Raw genomic sequence first — 22,794 nt, forward strand, 5'->3', positions numbered from 1 at the left:
ATCTGTGTTTTTGTGAGGCCCACATCACCAAAACAATGTTGCTTTACATATATTTGTCACAACAATGAAAGTCAAAGCCCTGCAGGTACCAAGCCTGGTATGAGCACAGACCGGGCGGGGCTCAGCCCACTTAAACTGCTTGAGACTAGAAGGTCTTAAACTCCTGGGTGGAGGAATGCTGCAGTGTCTAAAGCAGGCTGCTAGCAAACATGCAGCCCTGTGTGAGGTGGACCCTGATGTCATTCTTCAGTGTCTGGTTGAAACCAGAATCAGTCGTAATAAAATGGTCTCTCCATACACATTTATTAACTAACAAACAATTGAACACAGAAACAACTATTTTTAACACACAAACATTAGACAATACAAAGAACAATCTGCAGATCGGCTCAAACACGGAGAGGGTCTAAAGTCATCACCTGTCTCCTGCATTTCATTCATCAGACAAAAACACTAAACCATCTGGCCATGAAACATGATCAGAGTCCACGTGCATCTAAAAGCACCGAAATACCTCAACAGATTCTAATGTCCAACACATCTTCAGCTGCAACATTTAAAGGAGTGCCATTTAATTTGTCGAACGTATGGTTTAAGGAAATTATCGATCACTCAGACAGCTAGTAAACAGGAAACCACCTAATGGAAAGGAATGAATCAGTGCCACCTAGTGGTATAGAAGATAGTTTACTCTGAATCACTCTTAAACAGTGTCTGTGTGTATGCAGGAATTGAGACAGTTCAGTATTTAGCCCATGTGGTTCATGTGTTTAAGTAATGTCATATCTTGTCTACAGAGATCAACAGAAGTCAGACCAGAGTCACCATGACGACTTGTCTTCTATATTCACTGTGAGTTTTGTGTTGATTTCAAGTACAAACAAGACATAATCATTTTAATCCAATTGTACTACTGTATATAGAATTCCTGGTTCGTTTGATATCTTCCCTCCCTGTTTCAGGTGCTTGAGGAGACTGTCATCATGTTTGTGAAGGAAGAGCTGAAGAGGATTAAGAGGATTCTGAGTTCAGATTTCCCAGAAGGCTTAGAGAGTCAGAGGGAGGACCAGGAAGTGGTGGACCCTGAATATCAGAAACAGGAGAGCAGTGCCAGAGAGGGAGCTCTGAAGATCACACTGCACGTCCTGAGGAACATGAACCAGAAGGAGCTGGCTGACACACTGGAGAAAAGTAAGAGACTTCATATTTAGTCTTAGTTGACCGACTGATGGTTTATGATGAAGATACAGGTTAAGAGAATCAGAGTAACTTTCAACTGGCAAAGTGCAATGATGGAAAATACATGTTTATGTATAAGCCATCAATGTATGCCATTATATTTAGAATAGGAAAAACTACTCTGAACTGTTTTAGTAACTTTCTCTTGCAAACTAAAGCCCTGTTAATAATAACATCTGTGTTTGGTCATTCAGGAGAGCCTTCTCATAATAGACTTTCACGTAAATTCAAATCTAAACTGAAGAAAAAGTTTCAGACTGTGTTTGAGGGCATACCTCAACAAGGAAACCTACCTCTACTCAATAAGATCTACACAGATGTCTACATCACAGAGGGTGAGAGTGCAGAGGTCAATAAAGAACATGAGGTAAGACAGATTGAGACGGCATCCAGGATATCAGCAAGTCCAGAGACAGCCATCACATGCAACAACATCTTTAAACCCTCAGCTGGACGAGACACACCTATCAGAATTGTTCTGACAAAAGGAGTTGCTGGCATCGGAAAAACTGTCTCTGTGCAGAAGTTCATCACAGACTGGGCTGAAGGACTAGCCAATCAGGAAATTCAGTTAATCTTTCCTCTGCCCTTTCGAGAGCTGAATCTGTTGAAGGAAAAAGAGTTCAGTCTGATGGAACTTGTCCATCACTTCTTCTCAGAAACCAGACAATCAGGAATCTCCAACTATGACAAGTACACTGTTCTGTTTGTCTTTGACGGTCTGGATGAGTGTCGACTGCCCTTAGCCTTCAAAAAGAACAAGAGCTGGTGTGATGTCACAGAGTCCACCTCAGTGGATGTGCTGCTGACCAACCTGATCAGAGGAAACCTGCTTCCCTCTGCTCTCATCTGGATCACCACTCGACCTGCAGCAGCCAATCAGATCCCTTCTGAGTGTGTTGACCTGGTGACAGAGGTACGAGGGTTCAATGATGATCAGAAGGATGAGTACATCATGAAGAGATGCAGTGATGAGATCCTGGCCAGCAGAATCATCTCACACATCAAGGCATCAAGGACTCTCCACATCATGTGCCACATTCCAGTCTTCTCCCTAATGTGTGTGACAGTCCTGGAGCACATGCTGGGAACAGAGAAGAAAGAGAAGATGCCCAAGACCCTGACTGAGATGTACACAGCCTTCCTGGTGTTACAGACCAAACAGAAGAAGGTGAAGTATCATTGGAAAACTGAGACAGATCAACACTGGGATGAAGAGAGCATTAAGAGCATTCTGTCACTGGGAAAACTGGCCTTCCACCAGCTGGAAAAAGGCAACCTGATTTTCTATGAGAAAGACCTGACAGAGTGTGGCATTGATGTCCATGATGCCTCAGTGTACTCAGGAGTGTTCACACAGATCTTCAGACAGGATGGTAAAGTCTTCCAGGAGAATGTGTTCTGCTTTGTCCATCTGAGCTTCCAGGAGTTTCTGGCTGCTGTGTTTGTGTTCCTCTCATTCATCAACAACAATGAGAATCTGATGTCTGAGACTCCGTCAGTTTCCACCTCCAGCAAACGTTTGGCTATTTTCAGAGAGAAACCAGAAGTCAGATTCTACAAGAGTGCTGTGGACAAGGCCTTGCAGAGTAAGAATGGACACCTGGACCTCTTCCTCCGCTTCTTCCTGGGCCTCTCAATGGAGTCCAATCAGTCTGACTTACGAGGCCTGCTGACTCATACAGGAAGCAACACACAGAGCCATAAGGAAACAGTCAAGTACATCAAGGAGAAGATCAGAGAGGATCCTTCTCCAGAGAGATGCATGAATCTTTTCCACTGTCTGAATGAACTGAATGACCAGTCTCTGGTGGAGGAGATCCAGCAGTACCTAAGCTCAGGAAGTCTCTCCAGTGAGAAGAAGCTCTCATCTACACAGTGGTCAGCTGTGGTCTTTGTGTTGCTGACTTCAGAAGAGAAGATGGATGTGTTTGACCTGAAGATATACTCCAGATCAGAGGAAGGTCTTCTGAGGCTGCTGCCAGTGGTCAAAGACTCCAAAACTGCTCTGTATGTATAAAGCAATTTTAATAATGATATGATTTCGGTCATATTTTGATGTGATATTTGATTATCGTATGATCCTATTGTACAAACTATGACTCTGATGATGTGTCATGTTCTCCTTATGTCATGCAGGCTTAATGACTGTAACCTCTCAGAACGGTGCTGTGAAGCGCTGGCCTCAGCTCTCCCCTCCTCAGAGCTTACAGAGCTGGACTTGAGTAACAACAACCTGGGGGATTCAGGCATGAAGCTGCTCTCTGCTGGACTGGGGAATCCACTGTGCAAACTGGAGACACTGAGGTCTGTATTTATGTTCAACATGAGACAATAGCAAAGTTACAACAGCACAATGTCTTTGTATGGTTGATTTTAGACAATATCATTTCTTCTCAAGTTGGTTATAAACATCATGCCATGAATAAGATACGCTTTCTGTCATCAGCGAGGAGTAGTTTGATAAGTATTTGCCCACTTTCCCCATGACCCTCCCACTTTCCCCATGACCCTCCCACAAACACATATTGAAAGCGCAACTTGCCTGTTCTCGCTCATGTGGCAGGCAATCTGTGATTTTACCCAAGTGCGCCCTGTTTGTAAATAGCCCGCATCGGTTAAGTCAGTGTTTGCGAACAATTAACCCCTGGAAACAGGCGCAAACGGCTTGATAAATGAGGCCCTCAGTGTGCAAAGATCTTAACACTGCAAAGGAATCTTCTAAAATGTTTGTCCTCCTTGTCATGCCACCACCTCAGCTTGTTACAGCAGCACCGTTAGCACAAACCTACCGGATAACGTTACAGTGACTAGCTCAGAGGATGGTTAGATTCTGATTGCAGCAAAAGCTACTAGAAGGTAGTAAATGTATTTCACTCTCTTGTTTAACTGACACGAGAACACCTTAGTTCAAGTGCACTGTCGGATCTGTAGCCCACCCTTTTAATGACATAGGACTGTGGCAGACACTGATGTGTGTGGTAAAGCTAAAATGGTCAAGACAGGTAGAGAAGGAGGGGCCCCTAAACTCAGCTTTGATTGGGGCCACAAAGTTGACAAACCCGCCTCTGCGCACACTTTAACCCGACTAGTCTAAAACATGCATATGACACGCTCCACCAGGGGCGCAGATGGAATTTTTGAACTGGGGGGGGACCAAGCTGTCAGCAAATGATTCCAACTCCATTTGTTATTTTGTGTAATATATATGTACATATATGCAATGTTTATTGCAGCTTCAGTATATATAGGCCTACTGAAGTGCAATACTGAGGTAACAAAAGTTAGAATGATACTGCAATCCCCCGACCCTGTAGGGAGGTCCGGGCATGCTCCGCCGGAAGAACATTTCTTAAAATGTAAAGTTAAACGCATCAATCTAGTGCACTTTGAGAGCAAAATTAAGAGGCTAGATCAATGTAGAATCTGTGCTCTTCTAAACAATATCATGTTATTCTAACCAGCCCCTGATTGGCTGTGAGGTTTAGTCATTAGGTGAGGAGTTTGCATGCATGCAACATATTATTGATTTATAGTCCTAGTAGCCTATAGCAATAGTCCATATTTCATTTCAATTTCGCAAAACAAAGAAGACATTCTCAATTTAAAAATGAAATATAACGTAACTCATTTGAACCAGACCAGCAATATTTACCTTCATAAATTCTTCTTCACGTCCTCTGCCTCGGTAGAGCTAGTCGCCTGGCTAGAACTAGCTGTTGCTAGTGCCATATTTTCTGATTCTAAATCTGCATCTAGTACGTCCCGTAGTAGCCTATAATTTCATTTTAACGTCTTTAATGGTAAGAGATTGCGGCGTACAGGGATGGGTAATGAGCGTTGTTTAAGATCAAAATTACAATGCAACATACGGCAGACACCTTAGATATGAGAGACCCCCTCAGATTTTTGACTTTGTTGCTTTCATGGGAGCCAGTCCTCACTCTATGGGAGCTCAGCTCCCTCTGGCTACCACGTAATTCGAGCACTGAATGAAAAGGAGCGAGCCAAACATTACAATTTTAAGCAGCCAAAAGAACGAGCCTACTAACGTCATCTCCATGACAACCAGGAAGACGCCACGCCTAAAAGCACAAACGCCGGCTCCAAAAATACTTGCATAATACACTTTTTCTTTCCAAGTGTTGTCGTACTTTTGTGTGGCCGACGTTACACACGCTAACATCGCCTAATCAGCTGTGCAGTAACTGATGCTTGTCGCCTTACGTAGGGAGAGTGGTGGGGACGGATCGGGGTCACTAGGAATCTGGGGGGGACTTGTCCCCCCCGTCCCAAGTGCCATCTGCGCGCATGCGCTCCACACAGGGTAGGCCACAGGCTGCGTGCCAGGGTTTGTCAGGCCACAGTTCAAATTAATTACGACCCCAATCCCCAGCTACCCCTTTCCAGTTTGTAAATCCCTCTCCTGAGTTTAAATCTTCCCAATCCCACACAAGAATAAGTTATTATTTATCTAAAATATAAATGGAATGACTGTAGTCCACTTTCCATGAAAGCCCCCCCCCCTTCAGAGGCAGCGGCCTTGACTCATTTCAGAAAATGATGTCCATAGTGCTGCAAGGTCTACCTGGAGTTCAGGCGTATCTTGATGACATAATTGTCTACTCGTCTTGCCGTGCTGATCATGAAACTCACCTGAAAGCGGTACTCTACAGGTTACATGACGCTTGACTACATCTGAATACAGAGAAGTGTAAATACTAACAGGAAAACCTGACCTACCTGGGACACACCATAAGTAAGGATGGCCTTCTACTGACTGATGACCTCATTGTAGCTATTCGTGATGCTCCAGCACCTAGTGATGCCGAGTCTCTCAGGTCCTTCCTTGGCCTGACAGCGTGGTACTCCAAGTTCATACAGAACTACACAGCCGTCATGGAGCCAATGAGAAATGTACTCTGTGATGCTACATTCACATGGACCGGGGAGGCACAGAAAATCTTCCAGCGGGTAAAACTATTTAGAACTGACAGTTCAGCACTTGCTCTGTTTGACCCCTCTCTGCCCACCATTGTGTCCACAGACGCCTCAGACTATGTCATGGGTGGTGTACTTACGCAGCTACATCCAGACAACTCTGAAAGAACCGGGGCTTTTGCTTCTCGTCACTACTGTCTCATGAGGAGTAGTGTGTATGTGGTCATTACTGTCTGAATCAGTATCATGAGGAGTAGTGTGTATATGGTCACTACTGTCTGAACCAGTATCATGAGGAGTAGTGTGTATGTGGTCACTACTGTGTTAGAACCATTCCAAAACATACCAAAGGATGTATTGTGTCATTGTATTTTAATGTAGACCATAAGCAAAGCATAATCATGCATCAAGAGTAGAGGTAACAATAAAAAGTGTTTGTGATCCCTCCATAATGATAACCTTCTACAGGCTGTCAGGCTGTCACTTCACAGAGGAAGGCTGTGCTTCTCTGGGCTCCGTGGTGAAAAACTCCTTCCTGAGACAACTAGATCTAAGTAACAATGATCTGAAGGATGCCGGCATGAAGCTGCTCTCTGCTGGACTGGGGAACCCACTCTGCAAACTGGAGACACTGAGGTATGTATTTATGTTCTACATGAGCCATTAGTAAAGTTATAATCGCACAATGTATTTGTGTGGCTGATTTAGACATCAGAGTTGAGTCTCAAGTTGGGTATAAACTTAATGCCAAGAATGAGATATGCCTTCTAGTCATCAGTGGGGATTAATTTGATAAGAAACAGGAAGATTTGCTGCATCTGAAACACTCCAAAACATGCTGTACGATTGGCTCATATTTTGTTTCATGTTTGTTTATTTTAGACAGGATGAACGTGTTGATACAACTGTTTCTGAATGTGCAACATAATTACAGTCTCTTTGGGTAGTGTTAACAATCTGTATTCCCTTGCCCAAAGGATAATAAAATACATCTTAATTTAATTTTCAACCTTAAACCTATTTCGCATTGAAACACAACCCTTCATCAAACTGAACATCTGGGGTTTCCCTCTTCACAGTGTAAATACAGTGACTTTAATCTGTGAACACCAGTTTAATTACAACACTGAACACAGTCATGGCTTTCGCAAAGAGAGAAATGAAGGTACTGTCATCTTCAGCACCTTTATAGACTCTGTGACCTACATCTGTAGCACACATAATGTAAACTTCTTATTGTGTACCTGTATGTCACATTTTTATGAATGTTAGGGTCACTAGGAAAAGTAAAACATTTGAAATAAAAAAATAACTATTTGAGGGTTTTTTATGCTATTAAATATAATAGCAGTCATGTTTGACCCTGAAGACAACTCAAGGGATAAGATATACCATTCATCATGTTATTGTACATTTACCTGGGCAGTGAGTTTAGCATCTGGCGGCTGTTGTTCCTGTGGTTGACGCCTCTTCCACTACATGAAGTGTTTCAAATTAGGATAGCAAGAAAAGTGTGCTTGATGTATAATACTACTGTATATACTGTATGTATGGAACTGGCTATTCACATTTATTCTGACATACTTTACTTCATAGGATGGTAGTATTCCATCTGAGATGCAGGGATAGTCAGCCAAATGCCCCATACCAAGTGAGATTTCAAACACACATCTGCTCTTTAAAAAAGGGAAGAATGAAAGTTGGACACAGAACGTCAGTCTTTTATTGATCCTTTGCACAGATCACAAAAGGTGACATAGGCCATTGAATTTCTTGAGGTTGGCCCTGCTAATGCGTCCTAACATGAAAGTAAAAGGAGCACAGAATGCAAACATGACTGTTACAACTTTAAACAAGAATTCTGGAAAGAATACACAATTTTGAAATAGCCTATATAAAGAAATAGGCATGATGGTGTTAAATGATTATCTGTAATCCATGAACAGCATACTAATATAGGAGTTCCTCTTCTGCAGGGGGTGCAGAGCCAACAGGCAGTCAGGTTATCTAATGACTTAACATAGTTAAATAAATACTGACAGGCATTCTCTGTTATAAAAAATATATATTTGCTTGATACATTTTTTGAATACTTTTGGTTAATTTCACTTCCATTTAACCCTATCCTGCCAGACCATTCAAATATGGGCATTAAAATGCACATGGTTCCCGCCTTAATATCTTTGCCGTCCAATAACCGATTTTATTTTTGAAAACTGCCAGATACTCATGACAACATAAGCTCAAAGTTCATATCATTGGTTAAGGGGTTACTGGGAGGAGAAAATAAATGTATCGTCAGCAACGGCAGCCAATAGGTGCGTCCGACATGACCCAACTTCATGCGGCGACGCAGCCGGCTGCAGGTGGCTGACTTGAAACACTGAATTCTGGTTAGACTTTTTGTCCGACTTGAGACGGCGCAGAGGATACGTCACTGTGACGTCACCATCAAAGTACCGTGAGATCGATTCAAGAACTGCCGGCTGTGTAGCTGATATTTTACCACTTTATATGTATACATTACATTTCAGTTGACTGCGGCAGGGTGTGGGGAATGGGAGGTAGTTACAAATAAGTAGAAAGAGGCAGCCGTGAACATTGCTTTCTGTAATAATGGATAGATATGATCCATGTTCTATGTCTCGTACTGCTTAAGAATAGGGGCTATAGCCCCAACTAATTTGTTGCGTTCATTCAAGTCAAGTTTGGGACTTGAATTCTAGTTTTTTTTTGTTGCAAGATTTATGTATCTAACCCTAACCCTGGGATGCGAATCAGCACCTCCAAATCTGAGGCCATGGTTATCGACCGGAAAAGGGTGGAGTGCCATCTCCGGGTCGGGGAGGAGATCCTGAACCAAGTGGAGGAGTTCAAGTATCTCGGGGTCTTGTTCACGAGTGAGGGAAGAATGGAGCGCGAGGTCGACAGGCGGATCGGTGCGGCATCCGCAGTGATGCGGGCTCTGCATCGGTCCGTCGTGGTGAAGAAGGAGCTGAGTCGAAAGGCGAAGCTCTCTATTTACCAGTCGATCTACGTTCCTACCCTCACCTATGGTCACGAACTATGGGTAGTGACCGAAAGAACGAGATCGCGAATACAAGCGGCCGAAATGAGCTTTCTCCGCAGGGTGTCCGGGCTCTCCCTTAGAGATAGGGTGAGAAGCTCGGTCATCCGGGAGGGGCTCAGAGTAGAACCGCTGCTCCTCCGCGTCGAGAGGAGCCAGCTGAGGTGGCTCGGGCATCTGATTAGGATGCCTCCTGGACGCCTCCCTGGTGAGGTGTTCCGGGCACGTCCCACTGGGAAGAGGCCCCGGGGAAGACCCAGGACACGCTGGAGGGACTATGTCACTCGGCTGGCCTGGGAACGCCTCGGGGTCCCCCAGGAAGAGGTGGTGGAAGTGGCCGGGGAGAGGGAAGCCTGGGCCTCCCTGCTTAGGTCGTTGCCCCCGCGACCCGATCCCCGGACAAGCGGCAGATGACGACGACGACAACGACCCTAACCCTAACCCAGATGTCCTGATGTTCCATAGAACTACTAGCACCAAACTGAACACAAACCTAACCTTCCTGAACTGGGGGGAAAGGTCACTCTGTCTAATAAGTGGGAGGAGCAGCTATGACAGCACCTGTCAAATGAACCCCTCTGTGCTGACTCACTCTGGAGGCCCAGATGGATTCTGTCCCAACATTCATCCTCTTTCTACAGGCTGTCAGGCTGTCTGGTCACAGAGGAAGGCTGTGCTTCTCTGGCCTCAGCTCTGAGGTCCAACCCCTTACACCTGAGGGAACTGGACCTGAGCTACAATCATCCAGGAGAAAAAGGATTGAAGCTGCTCTCTGCTGGACTGGAGGATCCACACTGCAGACTGGAAAAACTCAAGTAAGGATATGTTTGTGTTTTTGTATACCTCTTCATGTAATGTTGCTTAACACTGAATAGACATCTAAGTATGTTAACCTGCCTTGCATTTCACGATGATACAATTACAGACTGCATGTTTATTTAGGACAGTGGGTTAGGAAGAGAGAAGCCCTATATAATCTACAATAGCCTTTACTGCAATTATGGTTATATAGGTACAATCATAATTGTATTTCCTGGGGTCTATTTCCAAAAAGTGGGTTTAAGTGAAAACAGTGAGTTTGTTAACCCTGACATGAGGGAAACTCTGGGTTTTCTGTTCCAGAAAGAGAGGCAACAGACACTCTGGTTACGTTACCACGGAAACTGATGGTAACTAACCTGCTTGCTGGCAGCTTTTGTTTGACAAACCATGAATTTCTCCCTCTCTCCTCCCTCATAACGAGCCTGAAGCAACTATCAGACATGGGGTGTCCTTTCCTCATCCAGGGCTCCAGACTAACTTGTTTTACTAGCAGCACTGTAGCCCCTAACTGAACATGTTGGGGGCACAGGCAGAACATGTAGGGGCCTACACCTTCAATTGACCTGCAAAGCAATTATTCACATTTTCCCCATTTTAAATGTATTACTGATAATGTGTTGTTGTATTTGAGTTTGCAGTAGGGCTGTGCGATATGACCAAAATCTCATAACCTGATATAGATCCTTTCATATCCCGATAACGATACATAACACAATATGGCACATTTTCTTTCAATTCAATGAATAAATAGTTGATATAAAATGACCACATGGAGAGGCTCTAAATTGCAGCCATTTTGGTTGCATATGCTCCCTAAATGTTATCTGTGCGACCTCAAGATATATTTAGGAGTGTAGCAGACTACTTGTACATAATTCAGTGGACAGGTTCAAGTGGACACTGCACCTTTAAGGGTGCAGTGAGATCTGGGCTACGTTGTGGGTAGCTAGCAGAGACTGTATATATAATGGACGTAGTCATCGTGACGTCACCCTATTGGTTTGTGAAAGCCAGTTTTTTAGCCTTGATTTTTGCACTTCCTGGTTGTCATTTTGTTTTTGGAACCAGAAGTGACCATATTTGGACGAAAGGGTGAAGTTGTGGAGGGGCGAAGGGCGTGTGGCTTAATTTTTCAGCCCCGAAGGTAGCTAGCTACGTTTTCTGTTCAATAATGATTGTCCTTGTGGGCCTTCGTGACTAAAAGTTTTCATATCTCAGTAGTAAACTAAAACTACAGTAGTATGTGCCTGCTGTGAGCTGATACAGTGACCGGTCCACCGTTCTATCCAACGTTACACAACCAATGAAACTTCATCTTTAGACTCTTAACTTTAATGAAGAGTTTAGATTGGTTAATATTAGCCGTCAATCACTCCCTTTGCGAGACACGAGAGAGACACACGAGTGTAGATGACGTTACACCCACAGTTGAATAGTCACTCCTGGACCCTCCCCCCTCACAAACGTTGGCCAACTCTGGCAGACTCGCTCTCTCCCTTTGGCATTTCTAAGATTTGAACATAAAGTTTTTATTAGTGCTGTCAAACGATTAAAATATTTAATCGCGATTAATCGCATTAATGTCATAGTTAACTCGCGATTAATCACAATTAATCGCATTTTTATCTATTCTAAATGTCCCTTGATTTCTTTTTGTCCCATTCTTTTTTCAAATCTTAATGCTCTTATCAACATGGAAAAGTGGTTTGGATTGCTTCGTGCAAATATTTTTTTTATTGAAAACAACATTGCAATCACCTGGCTTTGACGAGGGGGCGGAGAATTCGCATCAGCTGTGTGCTTGGCCATCAAGTGGTATTTCAGACTCGACGTGCTGCGATGATAGCTCAGTTTACAATGACAAAACACACAGATCACTTTGGTCTTGTCAATGGAACCATTTGGCAACTTTGTAAAGTAATCTTTCCATTCAGAATCTTTTTGGCATCCATTTCGGCGACTCGCGCTCGCCATCTATGGAAGATTATAGGGGCCAAAACTAAATAAATAAATACTTGGATAAATAAATAATTATATAACACAAAGCTTAAATAAATGACACAAAATATATAAATGTTACATGTATTTGTGTGTATATATATATATGTTTTATATATATATTTACATATATGTTTTCATGTGTTTACATGTATTTATTTATACTTACATTTATTTATTTATACTTAAATTTATTTATTTATACTTACATTTATTTATTTATCCTTACATTTACATTTATCCACGGCGTAACTTGCACACAGCAAAATAAATCTGTTGTCTCACGTCACCAAGTCAGGGGGCCGGTTAAAGCCTCTGATTGGTGAATGAACAGTATTACACACCAGGCAGACTCCACCAGTCGATCAAGCTCTCTTCAATCTAGAAGGATCTCTCTACAGCTGCTAGGGGTGTGCGACACTGTACGATGTGGTATAGGTCCGATACCAAGGAGTAAATACAGTTAGTATTGCCAATACCGATACTTTTGGCTTAGAAAATCAGTTTATCTACTTTCGTGTCGGGGAAAGCAATGCCTCAAAATTGATTAAGTGAATGCATCATCAATATGAATATTTGAATGAACATTTAAAATGTTTCCTTTAATGAATTGTTCATGATTATGATCATAATAAAACACAGGACAACAAGTTTTGTCAAAAATACAAATGTGTACCGCTGAGTCGTGTTACTGCACGTACACGGCAACAACTCAGCCTAGCAGGGGAGGGGCAAAGTGAGTTTGAGCGAAGTTAGACGGTGTTTGCACAACCACTCTGGTGTAAAGGGAATTGTGTACTCAATGTGGATTGAAATTTAAGTATCGATCTTATCACACTATCAATCAGGCTATTGATATCAACGTTGGTTGGTCGGTCTTCAGATCGATTTGCCCACCCCTATGCTGTATCATCTCGCAGAGGATCGTGAACACATTTTCATTGATGTCTGTGTCAGTTAGGGTCAATATTATTGCTATAATTTCAGCAAAGCTCTCAATATGATGTAAAAAAGAAGTGAATTGGCAGGTGCCTCCATCTCTTCAGCTACCGCCAACTTTTTGACCACTGTAGCATTCAGTATTTCATTCATTGAATCTGCACAAGGTGCTGCCATCTTGGTTTAGTCAAAAGCAGTCGAATCAAGTTGAACCACCAATCAGAGGCTTTAACCGGCCCCCTGACTTGGTGACGTGAGACAACAGATTTTATTTGCTGTGTGCAAGTTACGCCGTGGATAAATGTAAATGTAAGGATAAATAAATAAATGTAAGTATAAATAAATAAATGTAAGTATAAATAAATACATGTAAACACATGAAAACGTAAACATATATATATATACACACAAATACATGTAACATTTATATATTTTGTGTCATTTATTTAAGCTTTGTGTTATATAATTATTTATTTATCCAAGTATTAATTTATTTAGTTTTGGCCCCTATAATCCTCCATAGCCATCCACTCAAAACGTAACGTTAGCCAACTACCAGAGAATGTCTAATATCCGTAAACGGGCTCTGCTACTACTCTTTAGCTGGCTCCCAAGCCAAACAAGTGTGTGGCGTGCCTGTTGTTTTGTTTCCGGTCTAGCTAGATCCGGTGTGGTGTTGTAGTTTTTCTAACGTGTGTAGTTGTTGCAACAGCATGTGAAAAAAACAACAAAGTTTGCTAGGCCAAAAAGAGCGTTAATCGCGCAAAAAAAATTTGACGCCGTTAATTTGGGTTTGCGTTAACACCGTTAATAACGCGTTGAACTGACAGCACTAGTTTTTATGTTCAAATCTTAGAAATGCCAAATTTACAGGTCGCACTTGTGCGAGTACTTGTAAGAGATACTCGCACCATAAAAAAAAAAAAATCTTGCAAAAATCCATCTTTCAGTCTAGAGCCCTGTCATCAACCCAATTGTTGTTAAAGCCGTTTAACACATATAGATGACATGAAATTTCCATGCAGAGCTAACCTGGTATTTACTGAACATGTCCCTGTTAATCTGTGCTGTGGAGGTTGATGGACCCTCCTCAGGGTTTCCCGCAGCACCCTCCAGTTAAGGCGGCCGCCTAAGCAACACACACATTAGGCTAGACCAGGGGTCGGCAACCCCAAATGCTGAAAGAGCCATACTGGACCAAAAAAACAAATCTGTCTGGAGCCGCAAAAAAATAAAAAGCCTTATATAATGAAGGCAACACATGCTAAGTGTCTATAGTAGCCATATTAGCCTACTATTTTCCATGCTTTATTCAGATCTGCCAACTTTTGCAAAAACCTTGGAGTGAGATTTGGTATTTGGTCCCCACACGTAATGCGAGCGCGGATTTTTTTTTGCCATTATTTGATCCCAAAATAGTTTAATTGAGCTTTATGTAAAATAAACATAGATGTTTATCAAAAAACCTTGTCTAGTGATGCCATCACTCCGGCCCTGCTCCCTTCCATCCTCGCTGACGCGTATCGTTAAGGTAGGGCCCCCCTGCCCAGATATCCGTAGCCTATCTGAGAAACTTTTTTGGAAAAGACGGGCTATGGACCCAACCAACTCTATTTGGGAGGGGAGAACTCCCTCACATGGTACAAGCCATGCAGAGGCTGAGTTGTCAGAATGCGGAACGTGTGTTGCCTACTTTAAGAGAAGATAATACAAACGTGACAAATGTCAACAACAAAAAATCCTCGACCAGCCCAAAAGGGAAGCAGCCCACTGGGAACTCTCCCGATTACCCACCCCAGCCCTGTTTACAACGTTAACAGGGCTACTTGGTTGGCGTTGCCTTTTCAGCGTGAGATATACAAGGTGGGGCGTGAGAGCGTGTGAAATGGTTGAAATGCGTGTGTCTCATGGCCAATGCGTGAGAGTTGGCAGCCCTGTAATTTATTATCTCCCGGGTTGAAACAAAACTAGCAGCAGTAGTGGAAGTTGGAGATGCAATCCACTTCTTAAATCTATCTTTGCGCTCCTCTTATTTTTCCAGAAGTAATGCAATCGCACTTTTTCTCTCACTCCCAAATGGGTACTCGGCTGCAAATGTAGCATGCCTTCCCTAGAAATGTCTTTCCACGTTACTCTTTTTGTTATTTGACTTCTCATTACAAAGCAAACATGCAGGCAATCCTTCCGCATTGCCAATGAAAGCAAATTATTCGGTCCAAGAACTGTTGAATCCTCTGTTCTTCTCAGCTCTCTTTCTCTTTTTCCCTTTGGGATCCATGGCCCATGACACACCCGCCGGTTTGTCTTCGTTGACTGAACGAAGAAGAAGCAGACAGACGTTGCAGACAGAATAATATTAAAACATTTCAGTTTTAATAATTAAAACAGAAAATATGTTCACACCACTTTTTCCATTTTCATATTTTTGAAAAAGCTCCAGGGAGCCACTAGGGCAGCGCTAAAGAGCTGCATGCGGCTCTAGAGCTGCGGGTTGCCGACCCCCAGGCTAGACTCTACAACCCTCCCCCCCAAACCCTACCACCTTAACTAACAAATCTTCGGCGGGAAACCCTGCTCCTCCTTGTAATGCCCAGTCATGCTCTGTTAGAAAGGAGAAGAATGTGCCAGTTGTTTTACCATTCATTCTTTTTTCTCTTCACGTCGATGTACATGTCAAACCCATAATTCCACACAAGAACCTCAAAACAATGTACATGGGGAGAGAACAGTGTAGCTCAGTAGCAGTGGCGGCTGGTGAAAATTATGCTAGGTGGGGCTGTGAAATATTCAGTCAATTCGATAACCATCCTAATACAATTGAACACAAACTGCATGATACAAGTTCTCTGTGAAATAGTTATTTTTTTATTAATGCACACATATAGGCAAATGTCCACATTTGTGTATGATTTACCTCTACCCTTTTCGCTCGCCTGTAATGTAATTTTACATTTACATTTATTCATTTAGCAGACGCTTTTAGTCAAAGCGACTTCCAAGAGAGAGCTTTACAAAGTGCATAGGTCACTGATAATAACAACAAGATAACCCCAAAGCATTGCGGGTAGCCAAAAACAAGAAGTACACATTGTGAACAACCAAAAAATAAGTGCTAAAGGCAGGAAACCATAAGAGCATGTAGTTAAACAAGTTACAATTAAACAACATGAATCTCTAAGTGCAAGTGTACCTGTAGGAAAGCAATAGAAATAGGATTAACTAAAATAGAAAACAGTTTAAATCAGCTACCACTAACAAACAAGAGCAACAGTCTATGCAAGAGTCATTGTGATCCTTGAGGAAACCAGCGTTGGGTTCAGCAAACCATTCTTAAGTACCGTTGTACTCCCAGAACAAGTGCGTCTTGAGCCTTCTCTTGAAGGTGGAGAGACAGTCTGTGTCTCTGATGGAGGTGGGGAGTTGATTCCACCACTGGGGGGCCAGGCAGGAGAAGAGCTTGTGTTGGGATCGGGCGTTCTTGAGCGGTGGGACCACCAGGCGGTTGTCTGAAGAAGACCGTAGGTGGCGGGTGGGGGTGTAAGGCTGCAGGAGAGACTTGATGTAGTCGGGTGCAGTCCCGTTCACTGCTCGGAAGGTCAGTACCAGGGTCTTGAATCTGATGCGGGCCGTTATGGGAAGCCAGTGGAGGGAGATGAGGAGCGGGTAACGTGGGAGCGTCTGGGTAGATTGTAGACCAGACGGGCCGCTGCGTTCTGAATCCTCTGAAGAGGGCGGGTTGCGCATGCTGGGAGACCGGCGAGCAGCGAGTTGCAGTAGTCCAACTTGGAGAGGACAAGTGCTTGGACAAGCAGCTGGGTGGAGTGCTCAGACAGGTATCTCCTGATCTTCCGGATGTTGTAGAGGATGAATCTACACGACCGGGAGACCGCAGCAATGTGGGCCGTGAGGGAGAGCTCATCATCCATGGTAACCCCAAGGTTCCTGGCAGAGGATGAGGGGGTCACCGTCGCAGATCCCAGGGTGATTGACAGATCGTGGGAGATGGAGGGTTTAGCCGGGATCATGAGAAGTTCAGTTTTGGCGAGGTTCAGCTGGAGGTGGTGCTCGGTCATCCAGGCGGAGATGTCTGCGAGGCAGGCCTCAATCCTAGCTGAGATCCCCGGATCGGTCGGGGGAAACGACAGGTACAGCTGCGTGTCGTCAGTGTAGCAGTGGTAGGAGAAGCCATGGGAGGTGATGATTGGTCCAAGTGAGGTGGTGTACAGAGAGAAGAGGAGGGGTCAAAGGACGGAGCCCTGTGGGACACCAGTGGAGAGCTGGCAAGGGTCTGACAGTTTGCCTCCCCAGGAGACCTGGTAGGATCTTCCCGACAGGTAGGATGAGATCCACTGGAGTGCAGTGCCAGTGATGCCCATCTCAGAAAGTCTGGAGAGCAGGATCTGGTGGTTAACCGTATCAAACGCTGCAGAAAGGTCCAGCAGAATGATGACGGATGACCTCGAAGCTGCTCTGGCAGACTGGAGGGCAGTGGTGACTGAAAGGAGGGCAGTCTCTGTGGAGTGGCCGGTCTTGAAGCCCGATTGGTTGGGGTCAAGCAGGTTGTTTTGAGAAAGAAAGTTAGACAGTTGGTTAGATACAGCACGTTCAATTGTTTTAGAGAAGAAGGGTAATAGTGATACCGGTCTGTAGTTCTGGAGGACGGCAGGGTTAAGGGAGGGTTTTTTGAGTAGAGGGGTAACTCTGGCCTGTTTGAAGGCAGAGGGGAAGGTGCCAGAGGTAAGAGAGGAGTTTAGAACATGGAGCAGAAAAGTTATGATAGAGGGGGAGATGGTTTGAAAGAGAGGGGAGGGGACAGGATCAAGGGGACAGGAGGTGTGGCGATGAGAGAGAATGAGGTCAGAGAGCTCTGCCTCGGACAGGGGAAGGAAAGAGTTTAGACATTTAGTTGGGTCAGTCTTGGAGGGTGAGGGGGTAGGAAAGGTGGGTTTAGGGAACCGACTGCTAATGTTGGCGACTTTTTTCTCAAAGAAGGAGGAGAAGTCGTCTGCTGTCAGGGTGGAGGGAGGGGGTGGGGGAGGTGGGTTAAGAAGGGTGGAGAAGGTAGAGAAAAGTTTGTGGGGGTTTGAAGCAGAGTTAATTTTGTTAAGAAAGTAGAGGGTTTTAGCACTAGTTATGTGAGAAGAGAAGGATTTAAGGAGGGAGTGATACTTATCAAGGTCCAGACCGTCTTTGGACTTGCGCCATCTCCTCTCAGCTGCTCGAAGGGTTGACCGTTCTTCACGAATAACAACCGTAAGCCACGGGCAGGAGGGAGAAGATCGTGCAGGCCTGGTTGACAGGGGACAGAGAGAGTCAAGTGATGCAGTTAAAGCGAGAGCGTATAGCATTCTCAAGCATTCTGTTCTACTGTACTGTACACATTCTTTGCAATATTGAGAACTTAAACAGCAAGGGGTTCTGTTGTGGCAGAAGGCTCAACAAGGCAGGTAACACCATCAATGACCTTTGGGAGAAATGAAGCCCCCAAATGAAATCTCCACAAACACACTAACATGTTACGTGGGCACTTGTGTCCTCGGGGGTGATAGGCTTGGATGAGCTCCCTCCAGGGATGCCTTCAGCCACTGGTCGCCCAGCGTTCTGGCTCAGAGCCAGCTCTTCTGCCTCTGTCAGAGGTGGTGCCCTCCTCTGCCTTCTTTCTGTTAGTCCACTACAAGTCCAATGTTCATATACTGAGCAGGATATAAGGTGAGACAACATATGTGTTAAAACAGCATTCTCACAAGTTGAGACAGCCACTGAATGATTTTGACTTGGTCTAATCCTGTCAAACATGATTAAAACAATCATGTGTCTGGTAGGTCGAAGCAAAATATGCCCTACCTGTTTGAACTGATTTTATATTTCACTTTCAGCTGCTGCCAAGTGTGTTTTGTGCCCATAGGATTGTTCCACCACTTGTTCAGCTGTAGTAAGACGTGTGGTTAAATGTCAAATAAATAGACTGCATTGAAATGTGCTCATTGAACAATTGTCTGTCTTTTGTTGTTGCAGTTGTTGTTTATCTTTCAGAAAATGTTAGTATACTCGCCTTCACACATGAGAATTTCTAATTCCAGTGAATGAGTGAAGCAGGTTCAGGCATGGCACTCGGGCAGCGCACCATATCACCCATCACCGTGTTCTCAGCCCATAGGCTCAGCTTTATAGGCGGCCCTATAAAGTCGCACACATGCACGCACACGCGTCCTCAATGACCTTGTGGGGGGGGGGGGGGGGGCTGCTAAGTCACAAACTCTCCTGGGGCGCCAAATGTGCTAGGACCTCCACTGCTGCCACCCACCACCATCCCCTTCTCCCCCATGTGGTCTGTCTGTCTTCCCCGTGGGGGATTGAACTCGCTGCTCCCTGCCTCATGTCATGCATGCTGCAGTGAAGGCAGGGAGCGCTTCCCCATGTACATCCATTCCCCCAATGTTAAACCATTTGTCATGTGGATGAATAAATGGTGAAATCAATCACGTAACTAAACTAACTCTGATCAGCTTTTCTGGAACCGATAACTCTGTGCTTCCCATCTCAGGGTTCATCAAGTCAGAGTTCAGGGTTAGGCTCAGAGTTTGTAAAACCTGCTTTCTGGAATACATCTCTGATGATAAACATAGAAACAACATGTTTACTTTAGTCACTTAGCAACAGGAGAGGTGTCATTTCTTCATCATTCCTCTGCTTCTCCCTACAGTGTGGATCATGGTGGAGAGTGCAGGATCAAACCTGGTCTTAGGAAATGTGAGTATTGACTGCTACTTATTTCTAGTACACAGGGTCATACAGGGACAATACCATGAGTGACTTTGACACTGTCAGAAATGGACACACGTATGTGCCCTCCCTCCACCCTCCCTTCCCCCCTTCCCTGTTCCCCTCCCCTGTCCCCCTCCCCTCTCTCCTCCACCCTCCCTTCTCCCCTCCCCTGTCCCCCTCCCCTCTCTCCTCCACCCTCCCTTCTAACCTCCCCTGTTTCCCTCCCTCCCTTCTCCTAACTGGTGTGTGTTTCCTCTCCCCCTCCCTCCCTCACTCCTCGCTTCCTTCCCTCTTCACTCCCCTACCCTCTCCTCCTCCCTCCCCTCCACCCCTCTATTCTCCCCTCACCTCCCTTCATCTCCTTCTCCCCTTTCCTCTCTCTCCTCTCACCCCTCTCCTCCTCCCTCTCCTCCAACTCCACCCCCAGGGCTCTCAAAGAACTTTGTTTCTCACTGTTCAGTACCGTCCAGAAGTGCAACATGAACCGTCCCAACCTGAACTTGACCTGTTTTTGTATTTTGACATTCTGACATTAGAGGAGTTGGGGGGCAGAGAGTAGATAAGGGGGGTGCGGGGAGAGGAGGTCAGGAGATGGGGGGGAGAGGAGGTGGGGGGAGAGGAGGTGGGGGTGGGGAGAGAAGAGGTGGGGGGTAGGGGTGAGCGGTATACCGGTATGAACGCGAATACCGGTATTGCGTTGTGCCATGATATGGATTTTGCCATATCATGGATATCACGATATATTAATAAATGTATAGTAAAGTGTTTGATATAAAATATAAGGTCAAGCGATACTGCCTAGTGGGCTAGTTCAAATTTGTATCTTTTACAAAAAAAACATGCAGCATGGACGCTGCACGCATTGTGCCAGCCAATGAGTCAACAAGCTAGCGCAACTCCAGAGGAAGCAAACATTCATATGAGTAAACTGCTTTTGTTGGCAAGTGTAAGCAAGCATTAATGATGTCTGAAAATAACGCCAGTGGGGTCGATTTGCCGGACAAAGAAGAATTGGTTAAAAAAAATCCTTGTTTCAAAATGATTCAACTACTCTGTAAGTTGTGTTATTGTGAATTGTGCTAGCCAAAGGTGGAAACACTAGAAATCTCTTTCACCACCTGAAAGCCATGCATGTGCGCGAAAATGAATCTACCAGAATGCGTCTGACAAATCCAATGCCTGGTTGGTTAGAATTGTTTATAGAAATGTTTATTGTAGATCAACAGAATAAAGTATTCAGCCATTTAATAATTGTTTATAGCTAGAGCTAACTCACTACAAATAATTACGTTTTCATGTGATCCCATAAACGTAGGCCACTGTTGAATGTATTGGCTACTGAGAAGTCGCTCTTCCGTGGCAATTAAATGCTGCAAGGAGGTGGGAGGGAGGGAGAGTAGATAAGGGGGGTGGGGGGGGGTAGGTCAGGGGGGGGAGGAGGTGGGGGGGAGAGTACATTTACATTTCCTAATTTAGACGCTTTTATCCAAAGCGACTTCCAAGAGAGAGCTTTACCAAAGAGCACAGGTCACTGATCATAAACAACGAGACGCCCCAAAAACATTGTGGGGAGCCAAAACATGAAGCATACATTGTGAAAAGCAAATAAGTGCCAATGGGAAAAACCATAAGAGCATGTAGTTAAACAAGTTACAATGAAACAACATGAACCTCAAAAGTGCAAGAGTGTACCTGTAGAAAAGCAACAAGAATCAAATTCACAGCAAGTACAAGAAGTTACATCAGTTCCAACTAACCAACAAGAGCAACAAGTTCCTCAATAAGAGTCATTGTGTTCCTGGAGGAAACTCACATCAGGTCCAGCAAATCATTCCTAAGTACCATAGTACAGGACTACATAAGGGAGGTGGGGGGGGGGGGGATGAAAGGGGCGGGGGGGGCAGGAAGAGGGAGATATTCTAATGTAAATGATGATGATCAGTAATATATTGTGTCTTGGTCTCCCTCATCAGATGCCTGTGAGCTCACACTGCACCCAAACACAGCATACAGACGCCTCTCTCTGTCTGAGGAGAACAGAAAGGTGACACAGAGGAGAGAGGAGCAGCCGTATCCTGATCACCCAGAGAGATTTGAGGTCTATCCACAGGTGCTGTGTAGAGAGGGTCTGTCTGGGCGCTGTTACTGGGAGGCAGAGAGGAGTGGAGGACTGGTTTATATAGCAGTGACATATAAAGTAATCAGCAGGGGAAGACTGGGTGCTGACTCTATGCTTGGAGGCAATAACAAGTCCTGGAGTCTGGAGTGTCGTGATAACAGTTACTCTGCCTGGCACAATAATAAGAGCGCTGCCATACCTGCCCCCCCCTCCAGCTCCCACAGAGTAGGAGTGTATCTGGACTGGCCGGCCGGCACTCTGTCCTTCTACACAGTCTCCTCTGACACACTGACCCACCTGCACACATTCCACAGCACATTCACTGAGCCCCTCTATCCTGGGTTCAGTGTTGGGTCTGACTCCTCAGTGTCCCTGTGTCAGGTAGAGTATCCCACATACACTCTCACATACTGTGCTCACATAGATGTGATTGAAGATTGACCTGTATACAGTTGTAATTGATATCCCAGAGTGTTTGTAAATATTGGTGTGTATTGAAAGTTTGTTTTGTTTTCATTGTTGACAAACAACAATCCTGTCTTTGATCTCAGTTCCACTGAATGTGATGAACTAAATAGTGTCTGACTGCCTAAATAAGGAGAAATAAATGTTTTATACAGGATTATAGAAGACATGCTGTGTGTTCGTTGGTAACCCAGTGGTCCTACACACACACACACACACGTGTACACACACACGTGTACACACACACACACACACACGTGTACACACACACGTGTACACACACACACACACACATATGTACACACACACAATGTAAACACTACATGTAGGACCAGTAATGGAACACTATTACCCACTTGAATATACACTGTGTGTGTCTGGTGTGATCCCTTCTCCCCCTGACCTCTTCTCTACCACCACCTCCTCTCTACCACCACCT

At 44.5% G+C, this 22,794-nt stretch overlaps 1 protein-coding gene across 1 annotated transcript; it reads left to right on the forward strand.

Annotated features, from left to right (window-relative positions):
• Positions 1 to 968: 968 nt before the first annotated feature.
• LOC146219450 (protein NLRC3-like) lies at positions 969 to 22,492 on the forward strand. The gene is made up of 6 exons (XM_084694366.1): positions 969 to 1,191; positions 1,437 to 3,249; positions 3,379 to 3,546; positions 9,889 to 10,062; positions 19,710 to 19,756; positions 21,745 to 22,492. The coding sequence occupies exons 1-6, from the start codon at positions 984 to 986 to the stop codon at positions 22,329 to 22,331; spliced, it is 2,997 nt and encodes a 998-aa protein (XP_084550492.1). The 5' UTR covers positions 969 to 983; the 3' UTR covers positions 22,332 to 22,492.
• The last annotated feature ends 302 nt before the right edge of the window (positions 22,493 to 22,794 follow it).

Source organism: Hypomesus nipponensis, chromosome 28 (genome assembly GCF_054491055.1).
Source record: "Hypomesus nipponensis isolate SF chromosome 28, ASM5449105v1, whole genome shotgun sequence".
Taxonomy (NCBI): domain Eukaryota; kingdom Metazoa; phylum Chordata; class Actinopteri; order Osmeriformes; family Osmeridae; genus Hypomesus; species Hypomesus nipponensis.

Coding starts and splice junctions, on each gene's coding strand:
- LOC146219450 (XM_084694366.1), top strand. CDS start 984: ATGTTTGTGAAGGAAGAGCTGAAGAGGATTAAGAGGATTCTGAGTTCA. Junction 1,192..1,436: donor GGCTGACACACTGGAGAAAA/GTAAGAGACTTC, acceptor GTCATTCAGGAG/AGCCTTCTCATAATAGACTT. Junction 10,063..19,709: donor TGCAGACTGGAAAAACTCAA/GTAAGGATATGT, acceptor TTCTCCCTACAG/TGTGGATCATGGTGGAGAGT.